General features: G+C 42.9%; 1 protein-coding gene across 2 annotated transcripts in view; it reads right to left on the bottom strand.

Moving 5' to 3' along the window:
* The window catches only part of CLIC5 (chloride intracellular channel 5), a 146,588-nt gene that overhangs the window by 86,379 nt on the left and 40,714 nt on the right, over nt 1-19,495 (bottom strand). The window contains exon 1 of one of the 2 annotated variants that reach the window (XM_054569446.1): nt 9,773-10,149. The exons of the other annotated variant lie outside the window; for it this stretch is intronic. Coding sequence (XP_054425421.1) covers nt 9,773-9,835 — 63 coding nt within the window. The 5' untranslated portion in view covers nt 9,836-10,149. Of the gene's footprint in view, nt 1-9,772; nt 10,150-19,495 lie in introns of those variants that run through there. 2 annotated transcript variants of the gene reach the window in all.

Below are 19,495 nucleotides of genomic sequence, written 5' to 3' on the forward strand. Positions count from 1 at the left end.
CTCTGACAACCTTCCATGTGATCCCCGCCTTGAGTCTTCCACCTGTGCGGCTGAATGCAGAGTCCAGCAGAAGAGTCGAAGCCCTTGGGTGTGGCAGAATACAGAGGGGGAGGAGCCTGAGTAGGGAAGACCATTCATCAAACATGGCATTGGGCTATTACCTGAACAAGTTCACTGGCTGTTGCTTCAGCAGTGGGGCGTATACTGACCAACACAATGCCTTACACTTGAACAGTGAAAACTCTTGTTTACAAAAGGTGTTTGTGTTTCTTATCTTATTTGACACTTACAATAATCCTGCCAGACAGATCAGATCTCTGTTATACTCATGAAGCACGCAAACTGGGAGAGGTCACATAACTTTCCCAAGTGGGTCTCCTCTCCTGGAGTCCTGTGGTCAAAGCCCTTCCCAGAACCCTTTGTCCCCACAGGAACAATCTGAGGCATTTGTAATAAAGAAGCACAGACATATGGCTCCTTAATTTCTAAAATAAATTATGAGGACGCTGTGGATCCTAGATTTTACGACCAGAAAATTCTACAGCCCTCAAATGAGAAAATGAATGAAAGGCAGGTGAGACTGCCACCCCCTCCTGCAGGGCCCCTTGCTCAGGGACAGCATTAGGCAGCAGAGCCTGCACTGAAGGGAGAGGAGCCTTGGGCTGAAGCAAGAAACCTATACCTGTTGCCATGACAACCTCCCGAATTGGATTTTTAAGAGATAGTAAATGGGACATGGTTTTCACTTCCTCTTCATTCTAGACAATGGGTTCCCAGTTGGTCTCCATTCACTACATACTCCCTTTCACCTCCAGTGTTTTTCCTTCAGTCAGACACTTGTTTCTTTGCCACTTACCTCCCAGAGAATGATAAACAGAAGTGGAAAATTATCCTTTTAAGGTTCCTACAGGTTGATGTAGGGTGTAGAGGAACCAGTACCAAACCTTTAAACACCTCAGCGGGTGGCGGGGGGCACGGTGCTGAGACACACTTCGAACTCCCACTTCAGAACATCTCCCCATGAAGGCAACAGCACCAGGCACAGCATTTCAGGTAATGAAGCCCTTTCTCTCTATTAAAATATAATTGCATTGCCCCACAAGCAGGTGGTAGCACATGCCTTCTTCCATTGTACATTATAAATAAAAGGCCCAGATCACTCAGCCTGCCGTCCGATTTGCCTCATGACCTGACCCTCATATCTGTCCTCCTTCCCAACATCCCTTCACACTCTCTTGGCCACAGCCAAGCAGAACGCTTAGTTCTTCCACAACACATCTGCCATTTATTGTTTCTGCATGAGCCGCTGTTCACAGAGTTTCCATCATCTGGGATGTTACATTTATTTTCCGCCTCTTTGCTCACTTTCTTCAACACTTTGACTGACTCAGCTTATGCCTCATTCCTCCCCTCAAAGGGGCATTTTCTAAAGTACAGTCCTTATTGCTTTACTCCTTCTCCATGCTTCCTCCCCCAGGGATGTTATTCCTTCAACTTACTCTGCTCTAAGTAGAAGTTCAAATCCACATTCCTCGCCTTGACTTTCCCCTGACTTTTTGTTCCGATTTTCCAGCACTCTAAAGGACATCTGCACTTACCTGGTCTGCCATCACCCCAAAGAGCACAGCTTGAAACCCTATTAAGCTTATTAATGACAACTTCCTCCCACAGAGCTCCATTTCTATCAGGGAGTCCTAGGGTTTCGTGGTTAAAAGGAACCTGAGAGCTCAAGCTCAATTAGTTTATCTGTATTCTGTCCATTTACAACATCTTCAACAATAATGGTCAAGCCCATCTGTACTGTCACTGTTCCAAATATGGACACCAGTCTTTCCAGAGGCGAATTTACCAGGAAATATATTTGCACACATTTCTTCCAAGGCCTGTGCCCAATTTTGTATTCACGTCACTCTTTCAAAGCACCCCCTTCCGTTCAGCCCTAGTTTGGCTCGTTATCACCTCCTGGCAGGAATACCAAACACTCGCCCTCATTGGCCCCTGCCTCAGGGCTCTCTGCACCCTGTCATCGTCACAGTGAACGCAGTCATCAGAGCAAGGACAAAAACAGCAGCAGCTCACGTTTTATCTCACTTCTTTTCCTAATCCATACAGCATGTATCCCACAGCGTTAATTTTTCTGATAAAAGGAGGCCAGACTAGATGACTTCTTAGAGTCTATCCCAAATCAGAAATTCTATCATATGATTGTTGGCCCCATTTTACAGAAGAGGAAACATGAAGAAAATTCACACAGTGTGTGGCAGAGCCAGACCTGGAATCCAGGTCTTCTTACTTTGAGTTCATCAATCTTCCTATCACATCATTTAACGCAGCATATGGACCTTTCTAAACAGGGACCAAATCAAGCTCCTACCCTGTGTAGAAACTTGGTTACCTACTCCCCATTACAGATAAGGGGGCAAGAACCATTTGCCTGCCATTCAAAACCTTTCCTGTTGCTTTTTAAAAAAATCTGATTTCCAATGTGTGCCTTCCATATACCATTCTCTTCAGCCAACCTTGCATACCCACTGGGCCCTGAGCACCTTCACCTCCACACTAATGCTGGACTTGATATGGTGCTCACTCCAGCCACTCTGTGCATCCTAATAATTTTAAAAGTACAACTCAGGTCTTACCTCCCCACAGAGTAGGCCCGGAGGCCTCATTCAAGCCACACCGGGCCCCTCATTTGAACCCTTCATTTCATGTCCTGCCACTCACGTGGCCCTGAGGCTTCCTTGCATTTTTGCTCCTCAGCTGCAAGCTCATCTACTGCTGGGACCCCATTTTCTTTGATCCTCCCATTCCCCCTTTCAGCTTTTAGTTTCTCAGAGTAGTTGGCTCCATTCACATGTTTGTTAATTGGTTGATTGATTGATGGTTTTCAATCCCTTAACTCCCTAAGTTCTTTATCTCACTAACATTTCCTTCATGCCTAGCTTTTAAAATTACTTGTCATTCCCATGTCATAAAATTAAAATTTACAAAGGAATAAAAGCAAGTTATAAAAGAAAGGTCAAAAGCTTTCCTTTCCTCCCTTTTCTGGTTTATTTGTGGTCAATGTGGGGTGATTCATGCTAACAAGCATTGTTGCCTCAGCCTCTTCCATCCTGTGAAATGTAGGACTACAGTGGGAACTGGACTTCATCTTGCTCTTTGGGTGCCGCACTGGGTATAGTTCAGCCCTACTCACCCATGGCCCGGGCCAGTGGTTCTCAGTCTTTGACAAATCCCAGAATCACCCAGGGAGAGTTTTGTATTGTTTTTTAATCCTCACCTGAGGATATGTTGAGTGATTTTTGGAGAGAGAAGAAGAGAGCAAGAGAAAAACATCAATCAGTTGCTTCCCATGCATGCCCCGGCTGGGGATTAAACCTACAACCTGGGTATGTGCCCTGACCAGGAATTGAACCCACAGAATTATGGTGTGTGGATGATGCTTCAACCAACTGAGCCACCCGGCCAGGACACCTAGAGATAGTTTTTTTTAATGATACAGATGCCTGGGCCTCCCCCAGACCTCCTGAATCTGAATCTCTGTGGACAGGACCTGGGCAGGTCCATGGGAAGAAGCTTGGCAGTGACTTTTTCATAAGGCAAAGGCTGAGCCATTTGCCTCGCCATTGTTCACTATGAGCGCTACAATAAATAAAATTCAAAGACTCTTCCCATGCCAGTGGAGCCAGAGAGTACTTAAGTTAACAGTTCCATTTCTTTTTTCCCCAGAAAAGATTCATTTCAGTTCTGACAGCAGACTATCTTATTTATCTGTAAAGAATTTCACAGTTCAGAGCTAAGATACTCCTTGAGTAAATATATGAGTTTCAAAGTAGATTCTCACTCAGGGGGCTGGCAGAGTTTTCCCAGCAGTTGGAGCTGACGCCTCAGAGAGCCAGGAGGGGCAGGTCTCAGGTGCCCCTGGGCGGGGGGAGCCCCTACCCTGACTCACATCTGCAGGAAACCCGTGCTTCTTCACTATTTCTCACCTTTCAACCTTGATGGCAAAGAAAACTGAGGATGCATCTTTGGTAATGGTTTTAAAAGACAGCAGATATTGAGAATCCGTTATGTTTTCTGTAGTCTAGGTAGATAATACATGTAAGTGTGTGTGCATATTTCTATGAGAGCAAGTATAGTTATGCAGAGCTGGAAGGCTACTGGGGAGGGAGTGGGAAAACCTGCACAGAGAGCTCGGGGTCCTTTGGAAACTAAAGGACCAAGACTCCAGAGCTTTCTTTCTCATCCAAGGGTTACCTCTCAGGTGGGCCTGGGAAAGCCCTGCCCAGAACCCAGTGACAGGACAGGAAAGGGGCCCCTGAAATAGCATCCCCATGCGGCTGAAAGACGAGGGGCCGGTGCAGCACCCCAGTGGTTTGGTCCTGGCCCAGTTCCCAGAGCTCCGTGGGAGCTCCCTTAGATGAACTTGCCTCGAGCTTGAAGGGTCCAATGATTGGTCAGGGATTTGCCTTTGCACTGCAGTCAGGCCAACCACATGACTTCAGACAGTGGCTTCTGGAATCTCTAGATCTCCGAGCAGGAGCCCCATCAGAGGAAATCAGATCCAGTGATGGTTTCACTAAGTTCCAGCTCCAAGTGGTCTGTGTCCTGGCTCGAGCAATGAGGCAGGGGCAGTCAAGACTGAGTCTCTGACTTCTTGGACACATCAAGGGACGGAAGCTCAAGGGCTTAGTTTCTCGCCATTTGGACTATACTTGGGCTGCAGAGGAGGCTTCACTTATACCCCAGATTCATACACAGCTCGTTCAGTATTCACACCAACCCTATGTACTGCTGTTATCAGCAGTGCACAGGTAAGAAAACTGTGGCCCAGAGAAGCCAAGCAGCCTGTCCTCGATCACACAGCAGGTAACCCACAGCCTGATACTCTTCCACTGCACCTCCTACTACTACTAACATAGGCCCAGCCCCTGGTAACTTTAAAGGAACCAAGAATGAAAGCTTTTGACCTGACTGTCTAAATCAATGGACTCTGCCCTGGCTGGAGAGAGTGGACAAACACCCAGATAAACAACACAAGTGAGTAGGAAAGCAGGAGCTGACACCACTGACAGTGAACCTCCACATCTGCAGATGCCCAGTCCTCACTTCCACTACCTGCCAATGGCACCTGAGATGTGCATCAGTCGACATTTGACAAGAGCACTCCCATGCATGTGTTACCAGGAAAAGACACACTCACTGACATACCAGGAAAGATGAATTTGTGTACTGGATTATTAGCTGCAGATCAAAACCTAGAGGCAGTGGGAAAGAAAAGCCATTGCTTAATGTGATGAAGCAAATGTCAAAACCTAGTGAGCCCATGCTTAGGCAAGCTTCCCAAGGTGACCAGGCAGCCAGGGGGCAGAAGGCGTCTGAGATGGAATGCCACAAGCCTGGATCTTGCTTGTTCTGGAAGTCAGATGATCACATAGTGAACCACCATGACTTGACTTGACCCTGCACCACCATCAGAGACTTTTGGATCACTCAGTATATGAAAGAGCTAGTCATTTCCACCAGACAATCAGCAGGACTCCATTCTATTTCCCCCATGCTAAACTGATGATTATTTGACTAGACCGACCCCATGCACTGATTGTTCTGGAGTCCTGTGGATGGCGCTTTATCATCTGTCAGCATCTGTTAACTGAGCACCAATTAGGTGCAAGCGCTCTGTCTACAACACTCCCGATCATGATGCCCCGAGGCTGTTACAAATTCTGGACCTTAACCTACACTAGCCAGCCCACCTATTTCAGCTGCGATAGAAGCTGCCTGCCATCAGACCCACATCTGATTATGATTCAGTGGCCCTCCACTAGAGCTGCATGCAGTGGTAGGGGTAAAAATATTGTTTCTGGGTCCCATCCACAGAAACATTGATATAATTGGCTTGGGTAGCAGCCTAGCATAAGGAGTTTTAAAATCTCCCCAAACAATTTGAATATGTAGCCAAGGTTAAAAACTACTGGTTTCTGTTGAAACCCACCCTTGTGGCTCCAGGGGACATTTGTAGCAAATTGGTCCACCATCACCACTTCACTTTGGGGGCTTTCCACTCTGGGGTCTAGGGCTCGGCTGGAGGTGGAGGATTCAGTACAGATGGGAGAGGTGTCTTGATCTAACCACTCATCACATCCTGTATTTGTCTTTCCAAACCACTTTCTGTTTTGCTTTAACTTCTTGCATTTTTTTTCCTTTCAATAAACCACACTCACTGCCAGCTATCTATCTATTCTCTAACCTGTTGTCCGCCCTTTATGATCAAAGTCCAAGCCACGTATGACCTCATTTATTCTCAAAATAGCCCTGTGAGTGAGGAAGAAGCCAGGCTTTTGTTTCCTAAGACAAATAAGAGACCTTCAGATCAAGAAATGTCCTATGTGCTATGGAATTCATATCATTATTTCACTTCCATGTGTTCACAGCAATTTTCCATATACAAAGTACTTCCGCCTATTTGCTCCTGTGGAATCCTGATAGTAAGTCTGTGGTGACAGTATTTTTATAACCAGGGTAGCTACCCATCCTGACTGGCCCTGAACAATTCCAGGGTACAACTGTTTTTCCAGCCTAATTATTGGCAGCATCCCCTTTCACTCTCAGAAGTGTCTTGGTTTGGACAATTAATTATATGGTCACCTTATTTACAACCATCCTCTTGTTTTAAGAGGGGTCTATTAAGACTCATAGAAGTTAAGTAATTTGTTCAGAGTCACTCAGCTAACTAGAGGCAGAGGCAACACTTGAACTCAGGTTCTATGTCTCCAAACCCCTGGTCCATGCGTGGATATTATGAAACAGTAGAATCAGAGCTTACCTGATTCTACTCAAACGTTTCTTATTATAGATGAAGAAACTAAACACATTGGGAAATGATCTCTCAAAAGTCACCATCAGAATGTTCCCCGGCAGGGAGAGCCTTGGAATGCGGAAGGGGGATGACTAGGATCCTTGACAGTAAACCATGACTATATTAGAATGGATTAGAAATTATCACGAATTGTCATCTTGGATGGCACTTGAGAGCCTCACTTGGCAAAAGAAGGTACAACTCTTGACACATGGGTGTTTAGAAAAGCGTAAGGAATTTAGAGTCTGAACCTCTAGATCTGAGGACTAGAACTGAATGTGCTTGCCCTCTACTCTGAGCATTTCATGTGCCCCCTCTGTGAGCACCTGTGTTATTCAAACATAAAACAGAAGTAATCATCATTCCTACGTACCTAGGTTGTTACAAGGAGAGCAAACTGCAGCTCATCAAGTGCTAAGAGCAGCAGGTCTCACAAAGTCCCTATGACTCATGTTTATTTGTTTTCTTCATTTTTTATATGAATGGACCAAGGCTCACCAACAAGGATACTAAGGATCCAATGAGATAAAACATTTGAATGTGCTTCGTAAGTTCTAAAATGCTGCCTTTTATTATTATTACCAGCAACTACAGTGGCAACAGATAATGATTATGAATTGCTGTGGGACAGAATCACATGTCCTTGAAACTCCCTGGGTGACAGAGAGGTTCTGTATGACACATGCAGTGGACAGGCTGGGTTGAAGGGTTGCTTCAGGGTAGCGCTGAAGATAAGCAACAGCATGACTCTTCCTGGGTGGAGCCAACCTGTCTGGGAGGCTTCCTAGGAAGTGGATTGGCCTTGCCCTGCTCTGCAGAAAGTACCTCAGGTACTTGACACCTTCAATAAGAAAGTCTTTCTTCCTATGGGAACCATAGAGCTAAGAGAAACGTCAAACTTGGAAATGCGTAATTTTGTAAATCAGGACATTGCTTCCCGAGATGGAACTGTGCAAATCATGACCAGTGTCTTATTTCACAATTATTTTCAGCCTTTAGTTGTCCTTGTCCATAATAACTACTAACCAGAAGCTGAAGAGGGAGAGGCTGGGGTAAGGGTCAAAGAGTTTTTCCGACTTTTCGTTCCCTGCATTGATCTGGTTTTTGAGCTAACCATGAAGGCCTGCCTGGCTCTCATGGATTGTTTTACTATAGGGAAAAAAAAAAATGACATCGTGGGCATTTTAGAATTCTTTTGGGGCACTGGGGACTGTGCAGCGAGCTTTTTATATAAATGGAGAAAACCTCCCATGCTGCCAACATGAAATTCCAAAGGTACAGGTAGAATTTGTCTCCACACCTAGTAGTGGGGCAAAGGGTTTCTTTGGCTCTAAGGAGTCAATTTGTGTTTCAAATATCTTTCAGGAACTTGACACTGTGAAACTACCTGCTCCCAGGGAATCTGAGAAAGTCCTAGAATAGCTTTCTTCAAGGAGAGTAGCAAGACTCCTGGCTTTGTTAAAGCCCTCCCTATTCACTCCCAAGACTGCAGGCCTGGAGGCTGAGGTTCAGGTCACCGCTGCCTGCCTCCCGGCGCTGCCCAGCCTCCGAGGGGACAAGACCCCTTTCACTAAGTGGATTTGCGAGAGATTCTGGAAGTCCTATCCAGAGGGGTCCCACGAACTACATGAAGCACCAGGAGCCACATTCGAGGGGAGAGAAGCAGGCTGAGAAAAGCACATGCCATTAAATGACAGGTGTAATTTCTACAGATAATTTAAAAAATAAACACTAAGAATGTAAAACCGAGCGGAGGAAAGTTAACAAACCTTTGGGGCACGCTGAGTCAATCGGCCCAGATCGCGTCCCCTGTTCCAGGGAGTAGGTGTGCCGTTTAAATTCCCAGGACCCTTCCCTTCTCAGGGATCCGCGTATTTCTAGGGAAACTTCGCATTCTAAGGGGGTATTTTTTTTTTCCTCTTTGTGAAAGGTCTCCGCTCCCAGGCAGCCTGCTGACTCCCCCTCCCCCAAGTCCTGGCGACTCTGTCTGCACAGCCCTGGAGGCAACTCTCCTGCCGCCTCAGGTTTCCCGGCTTCTGCGGTGTCGGCACCGAGGACCGATCAAATGTTTCTTTCTTATTACACCAGCGCACCGAGAAAACGCTGCCGGGCCTCCATCCTTCCTCCCACAGGTTGCAAAAGAATCGAGAGGCTTTGACGTTAGACTTTCTGCCTAGGGAGCAAGGCGACTTAATTTATTTTTTCATTGTGCCCCTTCATCCCAGTCTGCCCACGTTAACCGGGACGTTTTCTGAATTGCCGAACCGTTTGCATTTCCTGACAGGACTACTGCAGAATCTTGATTGCGACAACAACAATAATAATAATGTTGAAGAATGGAGTGTTTGTTTTCTGCTTTGCAGGTCACAAAGCAAGGAAACATCTTTGTTTCCTTTTGCTTTTCTTTTAGTCGCTCTGAGTGATAAAGCAAAAGGGGGTTTTAAAAAATGTTATTTGTGCTTTGCCAAAGGTAATTTTATCCCTAATAATGATTTCTTTTATCCCCCCACCCCCACCCCCCAGTTTTAGAAGACAGGGTCGCGGGTCCAGTCAGGTTCTTGCCACCTCCCTTCACCTGGGGATGCCCTTTAGGAAAAGCCAACGTCGCGCGGGGCAGGGCTCTGGACCGCCGCGGTGACTGGCTGTCCTGCGGCGGCTTGGACAAACTGCCGGCCAACTCGCCAAGAAGACAGCCACCTGCCAGATTGCGCCTGACTCCATTCCGCCCCGGGAGCCCTGAAGCCGGGCTCCGGCTTGCAGAAGGGCCACCCAGGGGACTGCACGGGCTGGGCTGCGCTCCCTGGGGAGGGTCCAGCGTCCCAGCGCGATCCGCGCGGGTGCACGTGAGCCGGCGCGGACGCGAGCCCGGCTGCAGGCGCGGCAGGTGCCGCGGCCGCCGAGACGCCAACCTACCTTCACGAAGAGTTCGATTTCGGGGTCTCTGTCGTCCCCGTTAGCTGTCGCCGAGTCCGTCATGCCGTCGGCGCCCGGGGCCACCGTCCCGGGCCGGAGAGGCGCCACCGCTGTGGCTCCCGGGCCAGCGCTCTGCGCTCCTGCCCAGAGGGGCCTCCTTTCAAAGCCGCGTTGTTGTCGTCTTTACCCCTAATCTATATCTCAATCCGGGGACAGCGGTGTCTGAAAATCGGTGTCCCGGGTGATCACGTGAAAAGGAGAGAAACCAGGAGGGGACGAGGGCAAGGGGGAAAGGTAGGTTCAGGGATACCAGCCGGTCCTGGGAGCAACAAGTGCTGGGCTGCGGGGAGGTGTCACCAGATCCGCGTCTGTCAATGATCCCGCGGCCGCCGCCAACGCGCCCAAAATAGCCGGCGGCTGCGGGGCGGGGTCAGTCGGGGCGGGGCGGGAGGGGCGGCCCGCGAGTCAGCGGAGCCGCTGCCCCGACAGCCCCCGGCCAGGCCAACCCGCCGGGCTCGAGGCGCCGACCCCGCCGGCCCAGAAGACGCGAAGGTAAGGCCGGGAGGGGGAGGGAGTCCTAGAGAAGGGGAAGAGGAGAAGGAAGGAAAGAGGAGGGATGTCTTCAAGTCTTAAGTTTCCACGTACTACCAGCGTTAGACACCTGGAAAACCCCTGCCTTAGCAATGCTCAGAAAGGGGAGGAGCTGTGGGGAGCGTGAGAGGGGAGGAAGGACCCCGACAACAGGGCACTGCCATCCTCGTGCTGGGCCTATAATAAAGTAAGGGGATTGGGTTGGGCAGAGGCCGGCAAGGGTGGCTTGTACTAGTGGGTGACCTTACCGGGTTAGGTGCAGCCTAGCTAGCCAGGGCCCCTGTCTTTTAAACTTCTGGACTTGTTCATTCTCTCCTTTCTTTTTCTTTTATTTTTCTTTTTATTCTTTTCTTTCCTTTTTTCCTACTCATTTGTTTTCTGTTTGCTTTTTAGCGAAGCATGACACACGGAGGGGAAAAAATGCACATATCTTAAGAGTTTAAGTCAATGAATTTTCACAGTCTGGACACACCCATGAAAAACCAGCACCAGATTAAAAAAATAAAATGTTTGTTAGGCCCCCAGAAGTTCCCTCTGGTCTCTCCCCACTACCCCTCCTCCCCTCCACCTGGCTCCCTGACCAGGATAACCGTTAGCCTGACTTGTATTAGCACCGGTTACTTTTGCCTCGACTCTTATATTACATTTGTGAGATTCATCCATTCTGCTGTGTGTAATTGTAAATTAACCATTTTTATTGCCACAACATATTTATCCATTCTTCTACTGATGGACATTTGCATAGTTTCCAGTTATTGATTACCATGGATACTGTTGCCAAAAAACATTCTCTTGATCAAACATGCTTTGGTGAATACATGGACACTTTTCTGTGGGTACATACTTAGGAGTGGAATTGCTAGATTATAAAGTATGAAAAAGTGCTTCTTGAGTAAACACTGCCACATGGTTTTCCAAAGTGGTTGTACCAATTTACATTGCCACTCTTCATTTCTCTTCAAAATAAGCACCAAGTCTTTTGCACCTGAAATCTGGCCTAATTCCGTTTGTTTTCTTTGCCTTCTCTTTAGCTAATCCTGTTTGTGTTCTATCTTGCCTAACCTACAAATATAATTTGTTTCACAGCTTTATAAAAAAAATCATTTAATGATAAAAATGAGTAATAGTATTTATTGTGTACCAGGAAAAAGTGCTAAGAACTCTACATGTTTTAACTTGTTTGATCTTTGCAAATTGTATTTTTATCTCAATTTTACAAGTAGGGAAACCAATGTATAGATTATTAAGCAGCTTGCCCCGCAGCCATCCAAGTAGGAAACGGTGAAGTCAGAATTTGAACCCAGGAGGACTGAGTGGGTTCTCTCAACAGCTCTACTAACTGCCTCCCTCAAACTCAGTACCTACAAGGTAAGTCACTTTGGGGAAACAAGACATTGCCCTTGTCTTAATGGAAATTAAAATTCCTTTCAGCATAATGGACCCATGAAAGGAAAACTAAGGCTTCCACATAAACTAGGCAGATGGACGCGCTACAGAAGTCAGCATGTAGAGAGATTATTTACCACAGTTTGAGTGGATAGAGGGGAAGGTCTCACACAGCAGAAGGTGCTTCAGCTGAACCTGCCTGAATGTCAGGTTATCTGGCAGGCAGAGGAGTTGGCAAGGTATCTTAACCACCCTTTATGACAGGCTGTTTGCCCATATACTCCAAGTAAAAATCTCTCCTTCTAACTGAAGAAACCGTCACCCAGCTCAACTTGCAACCCTCATAGTACACTAGAGCTTACTCAAGGTGAGGTTTAATTGCTCTTCTCATCCTTGGTTTTGGGCTTACATCACCAAAGCTCTTAGAGAAACCTTAATGTCTGTACCTCCTGAGCCAATGACTGCATGCTCCAGACAGGACAAGGTTACAGAGGGAGGCTGGTACCTCCACTGCGTGCTGCACAGACTCTTCACTTTCCTGTTCTGGACTGTGGACAGCATTTGCCATAGCAGTGTTGCAGAGGAAAACAAAATTATAAGTATAAAATACCTTGGAGGGTTTTTTTTGTTTGTTTTTTTAATGAAAGGTGCTTTACATATGTGATCACTTTCTTGGCTATCATCTAAACAATGTAGGGCATGACCTCTACTTTTCTTAATCCCAAACCTAGCAGTGTGGGCTTTGATTTCACCTTCTCCAAATATCTACTACTTAGTGGAAAATGGTACAGTTCCCTTTTAATTTCTAGATAATACCTCTCATTTGGACATCTTTACAAATAACTGATAATCTATAAACCTTCATGTTACAAAAAGATACTTTGATCATAAAACATTTTTGAGCATATTTCTAGTTTTAAATTCTGCTTTAGTAGTAAATAAAAAGGCTTCATTTTTCACCCTTTAATGTCAAAGAATAATTGGTTAGAATCAATTCTAGGTTTGTTAAAAAAAACACACAACATGTCCTTGATCATAAAATGTACTTCTAATAATCAGAGTTTCACAGACTTGGTGCAAGTTTTGGATAAATATTTACCAGAAAAGCACTTCAAAAATATATTCAGGGCTTGCTTTGGAACAACACAGAGAAGATTATCATGTCCCAATGAAAGGATGATATGGAAGTCTATGTAATATCCATACTTACATATGATTGTTGAAAGCAAAAATTACAACATGTCTTATGGGTATAATATTCAATATATTTAGATTCAATGATATGATATAAAGGGTTAAGGTAAAGAGATTTATGTAATTGTGTGGTTTCTACACTTCATTTGAAGTGGTACACTAGGGACTCTAAGCACATTGAGAAAAGTTAGGTGTGTGTATAATAACAGCTCCTAAAGCACCAACTATAAAAGTTATACAAAGAGATATAATAAAAAGCCAATAGATAAATGAAAATGTAATGGCAAGAAGCATTCAAATAATCAAAAAGACTTGATAGGTGGGAAAAGAGCAAATGAAAAACAAATAATATAATGGTGCATCTAAATCCAGCTATATTAATGCTTACATGAAATAAAAGCTGTCTAAACACAGCAATTAAAAGCTGGAGCTCTGGCTTGTGTGGCTCAGTGGATTGAATGCCAGTCTGCAAACCAAAGGGTCGCAAGTTTGATTCCTATTCAGGACACATGCCTGGGTTGCTGACCAGGTACCCAGTAGGGGGCACGCAAGAGTCAACCACACATAGATATTTCTCTCCCTCTCCCTCTTTTTCTCTTTCCATTCCCCTCTCTCTAGAAATAAATAAATAAAACCTTTAAAAAAAATAGCTGGAGATTGTTGGAGAATAAAAAAAAAAAATCCAAGACCCAACCATATGTTGTTATAGAATCTCACTTTAAACATAATGATGTAGATAAATTAAAAGTAAAATAATGGAGAAAGAAAGAACATGCAAACACTAATCAAAAAAAAAATTAGTCGCTATATTAATATCAGACAAACTGATTTCAGAACAAGAAAATTATCATAGATAAAGAGGAATATTACATACTGATAAAAGAGTCAACTTATTGAGAAGATATAACAACACTAAATGTGTATATATCTACCCATATTTTGCCATGCATAATGCACACCCATGTTTTTTGCTCAAACTTTCAGGAAAAAATTCTGTTTTAATTTTTGATTCAAATTTTTATTTATTTATATTTAGAAACAAAACCAATTATCATATTCTAGAGTATTATCTTGCCTATGGATATTGTTATTGCTTTCTAGAGTTACACTTTTAATGCATAAGTGTACCTAAGAGAATTAAAAACATTTATATAGATACGGAATTAGTATTACCCATGTATAATGTATATCCTTATTTTTCCCTCAAAAATGTGGTCAAAAAGTGCACAATATACATGAAAAAATATGGTAATAATGGAGCTTCAACATACATGAAGCAAAAGCTGACTAGTGAAAGGAAAAAGAAACAAAAACACAATTACAGTTGGAGACTACAATATTCCTCTCTTAGCAATTGATAGCACAAGTAAATTTAAAAAAAAAAAATCAGCAAGACTACAGAGGACCTAAACAACACTATCAACCAATTTGACCTACTGAGCATTTATGGACTATCTCTCCCAATTAAGAACAGAATATACACTATATCCAAGTACACATGGAACATTCACCAGAATAGACTCTATGTGTCATAAAACAAACATATTTAAAATAATAAAATTGTACAAAGCACATTCTCCAACCATAATAGAATCAATCTGATCCATAAAAAAAATTTTGGGAAAACATCTAAATATTTAGAAATTAATACACTTTAAGAAATTCATTAAAGGAAGAAAGTGTCAAGAAAATATGTTTAGGAAATTTAAAAAATTGGAAACTATTTTGAACTGAATGGAAATGAAAACACAACATATCAAAATTAGTGGGATACAGCTCAGTGAATGCCTAAAAGAAACTTATTTTTGAAATGCTGTTTTGGAAAAAAAATAAAAGTCTTAAGTCAATCTAAGCTTCTACCTTAAGAAACTATAAAAAGAATAGCTAGTAAACTCAAAGCAAAAAGGGATAAAATAAAAAAAGTAAGAAAAGAAGTTAATGAAATTGAAAAAAGAGAAAACAATGAAGAAAATCAGTAAAAACAGAAGCTGGTTATTGTAAAAAATCACTAAGATTAGTAAACCTCTCTATAGATTTATGAAGAGAAAAAGAGTGAAGATATATATTACCAATATGAGTTATGAAAGATGGCATATCACTACAAATTCCACAGACAGAAAAAGGTAATAAAGAAATACTACAGGCAATTAATTCTCTACATACAAATTAGAAACTCGGATAAAAAGGACCAAGTCTTGAAAGGCACAAACTAACAAAATTCACTCAAGAAAAAGTGGATAACCTGAATAGTTCTGTATCTATTAAAGATATGGAGTTCATAGCTGAAAATTCTTCTAAGAAAAACCCCAAAACTTCATGCCCAGATTTCTGCATTAATGAAGAAACTACACATTTAAGAGGAAAAAAGAAAACCAATTCTATACAATCTTCCAGAAATGACAAGAGGAGAAAATAAATGACTTGTATCCAAAGTTTGTAAAGAATTTTTTCAACTCAAAAATTTAAAAAAAAACACATATGTTTTTTAAAAAGAGCTCTAAGATACAAACACTTTGCCCTGACCAGTGTGGCTCAGTTGGTTGGGCATTGTCCCACACAGTGAAAGGTTGTCTGTTCGATACCTGGTTACACCTGGGTTGCAGTTTCAGTCCCCAGTCAGGACCTGTATGAGAGGCAACTGATTGATGTTTCTCTCACATCGATGATTCTCTCCCTTTCTTTCTCCCTCCCTTCATCCTTCTCTAAAAATAAATAAAATATCTTTTAAAAAAGATATGAACACTTTACCAAAAAAGACACACCAATGGCAAATAAGCATATGAAAAGATGAACAACATCATTATTTAGTAGAGAAATGCAAAAGAGAGAAAAGAGAGATACCACAAATACTTATTAGAATGATTAACATATGCACACAGTACAATCTCATATCGTAGCAAGAATGAAGAGCAAGTGGCACCCCCATATATAGTTGGTAGGCAAAATTGTACAATCATTCTAGAAAACAGTTTTTCAATTTCATGTAGAGTCAAATGTACACTTACCACATGAACCCACTTAACCTCTCCTGGGGATTATCCTAGAGAAATGAAAACTTAGGTTCTCGCAAAAACCTGTGAATAAATACTGATGGCAATATAATTCATAATTGACCCAAACTGGAAAGAACCCAAATGTCCCTCAATGGATGAATGAATAAAGAAACTGTGGCACATCCATACAATGGCACCCCACTTAGCAATAAAAAGGAATGGCTAGGTACAAAATATAGTGAACCTCAAATACGCTACACTAAGTGAAAGAAGCCAGTCTCAAAAGGATACACACTGTGTGCGTCCATATATGTGACATTCTGGAAACGCAAAATTACAGGGGAGGAGAGAAAATGAGTGGCTGTCACGTGTTAGGGTAAGAAAGGGTTTGACTGCAAAAGGGTGGCATAAGAAAATTTTTTTCAGGTGATGGAACTACTCTTTATCCTGTTTGTGGGAGTGGTTATAAACATTTCTGTATGTGTTAAAAATATAGAACTGTATAGCAAAAAAGAGAATTTTTAGTATGTAATTTTTTTAATTTATCAAGATGCTTAAAACCTTAAATACAAAGCCACTAGGTTCTATTTCCTCATCCCCCTTTTCAGTCATTCTTTGCTTCAGATCCTAAACATCAAACCTTATCTTACCATTGACTTCACTTCTATTCCACGAGGCCTAGTGCTCCTAATCATAGCCAATCAATAAAATAGAGCACACCTTCACTGAATTAAAATATAAAACAAAACAAAAGACGCATATTTAGACTTAGAGAATGTGTGTATATGTGATAAAAAGATATTTATTATGAAATAATAATTATGTAGAGATTTTCCAGAAATGTTCACCTTACCCAGTACCAGAGTATAGCCATATCATTAATTAAAGCTCCAACTTTCATGTATTTAACGATACTTACTTGAACCCACTCCCTCTGCCCAGAGTAGCAGCTATGAGAGGGGACCAAAATAAAATGGAATTATCTTCTGGAGGACAGGCTCCTTGTAGTACAGGTTTCCCCTGCTAGGTGAGTGCTCTAGGAACCCATCTGTATCAGTGTGCTAACTGGTGGTGTTGTGAGAGGCTGCGTTCAGCTTCAGTGAATTTTTTTGAAGACTCTTTCACACCTTTGCCCATTTCATGATGGGTGATTTACGAGTGCAACTGCCCACACTGAGCTGAGTGTTCAGCAGCTTTTTGACCAAATGTGCCATGACCCCTGCGCCCCACCCTCCCTATTCACCCAATCCCGCCCTGAGAGACATTTTTTTTTGTTTTCCCGGATAAAGGAAGTTCTCAAAGGGAAATGTTTTGCTGATGTGGAAAAGGTGTGACAAAAAACAGCAGAAGCACTAAAAGGTACCAAAATCGATGAATTCAAAAACTCTTGAGCAGTGGAAAAAAAGTCTCAGTAGATGTATTGCATCAAATGGAGAGTACTTTAAAGGTGACTGAAGTTTAAACATGTAAGAATAAATACACAATTTTTTATAAATAAATTCCAGTTGTTTTGGCCCCCCTCCCCATGCATTTCTATGGAAATTGGGTTGTTCCACTCTTATATTCTCTAGATAGGACCTCTTGAACAATCCCAAGAGCTTGAGGTTCAGGTGGAGGGGACTGGTAAATTTTGATGACAGGTGTAAAAGCCCCAGGTATCCAATACATTGTGTCTGGGTGGAAAGACCAAGTGGGTGTGACCAGGAGAGGTGAGTCCTGCAGGGATCACACCCGCATAAGGTCACAGATTGGGCTGTAAGGAGGATTGGGGTGGGTTGTTATTCCAGTCATTCCTTTATAAACGAAAGTGTCCTTTGGTGTGCCCAACATTACCAGTGACCCTTGTCCCCGCAACTGTCCATTTACTTGTTCTTAGCAAAGGTGGGCTGGACTGAAGCCAAGAACCCTTGTCAAAAATTGTGACTCATCCCACTGACTCATTCATTATTCCCTCCTCCGGCCAGTGTTTTGGAGGTGTCTACTGTTACCAGGTACCACTCATGCTCGTTCTAGAACTCTCTGAGAGCATGCAGTGTGCATATCTCTCCCTAGTGATGAATAGTGTTTGCTTCTGCATCATTCCTTCTCAGGCTGAGTCATGTTTTTCCCATGAGATTAAAATCTTGAGGACAGAAATCCAGTTTTTTTGTCTCTTTTGCATGACCCACAGATTGGAACGGTCCCTTGCTATAAACTCGTTAACAAACTGATAACATTCCCAGTACGGTGTACGTGCTCAATAGATAATTGTTGAATAACTATCACCTCTTTAACTCCCAGCGTCCTCCTCCACTAGGGATTCTGCCCTTACATTACTCAAAGGCAGACATCAGTGAAATAGACATTACAATGCAGGGTCTTTAGAAAGAGTCTAATTTTGAATAAAACGTGGGAAAGAGTTATGTAATAATAATAATAGCTAACATTTACAAAGAGCCTATCATGTGCCGGGAGCTCTGCATCCCTTATTAGCTCATTTCATCGCCATAATAACCCAATGAGGCAGGTGCTAGCAGTCCCATTTCCCAAATGAGAAAGCAAAGACTTAAAGAGGCCAAGTAACTCATCCAAGGTCACATGTATAATTATAAGTAACACAGTTGGTAATCTGAGCCAAGTCTCTCCATCGCTAAAGCCCATCTTCTTAACCACTATACTTTATTGTGTATGAGAAGTAGGATGTGGTTTGAGGACACTGGGATGTTTATTGGGTGGTTGGAATCAGTGCATGGCCCCTTTTGGATAAGGGACAGCTGGGTTTGGGGATTCTGGAACCCTTTTTTACTATGCTTAACCTAAAAGACACTCAGGGATGAACCGAAAAGAGAAACAGAGAGGTGGCACATAAAAAATAAAAAATACCCAGCCCCTAGAGACAAAAGCCAGGAGAAAAGGGATCTGAGGTCATATTCTATTGCATCACCATTCATTTTGGGCAGGATTTACTGTGCTGGTGATTATCGTCACTTAATGGCAAAGTTCATACTTTAGTCACAGCAAGATCACATAAAAATACAAGTGTTACACAAATGCATGAAAAACAACTTGGACAGGGCCCAAGATAAATACATGTAATAAAACTTTTTAAAACTGTCGATCCATGTTACTTTTATCTGCACACCTGATTTTTTGGGGGACCAAAAAGGCCTATCTTGCCAATTGACCAGAAGTCTCTCCTTTAATAGATGGATTAAAGGGCAAGGTGTTAAATAGGACCAGGATTTTGGAAAGAAACAAGGAGAGGGACCTTTGAAGTGGAAATGAGCATTTATACAGGTGGAAGCAGAATGCAACATGTTTTGAGAAAAGTGGGCAAATACCATAACCAGATTAAAATTTTAAAAGGAAAAGTGAACGGTTGTTGTAATGGTTGACAACTAAAATTCATTCACACTTTTATTAAAGGACCAGCCCAATATTCCTTGGGAATCTACACACCCATTCATAGACCATTAGGTTCAGGTGGGAATTCTGGTGTGGACAGGTGATTCATATTGGCCAAAGCAATAAATCCCTGAGTATAATGATTGGTTCAAAATGAACACGTGATCAACTTAGA

This window comes from Pteronotus mesoamericanus, unplaced genomic scaffold (genome assembly GCF_021234165.1).
Source record: "Pteronotus mesoamericanus isolate MK-2021 breed Mesoamerican mustached bat unplaced genomic scaffold, CSHL_Meso_final contig_20, whole genome shotgun sequence".
NCBI lineage: Eukaryota > Metazoa > Chordata > Mammalia > Chiroptera > Mormoopidae > Pteronotus > Pteronotus mesoamericanus.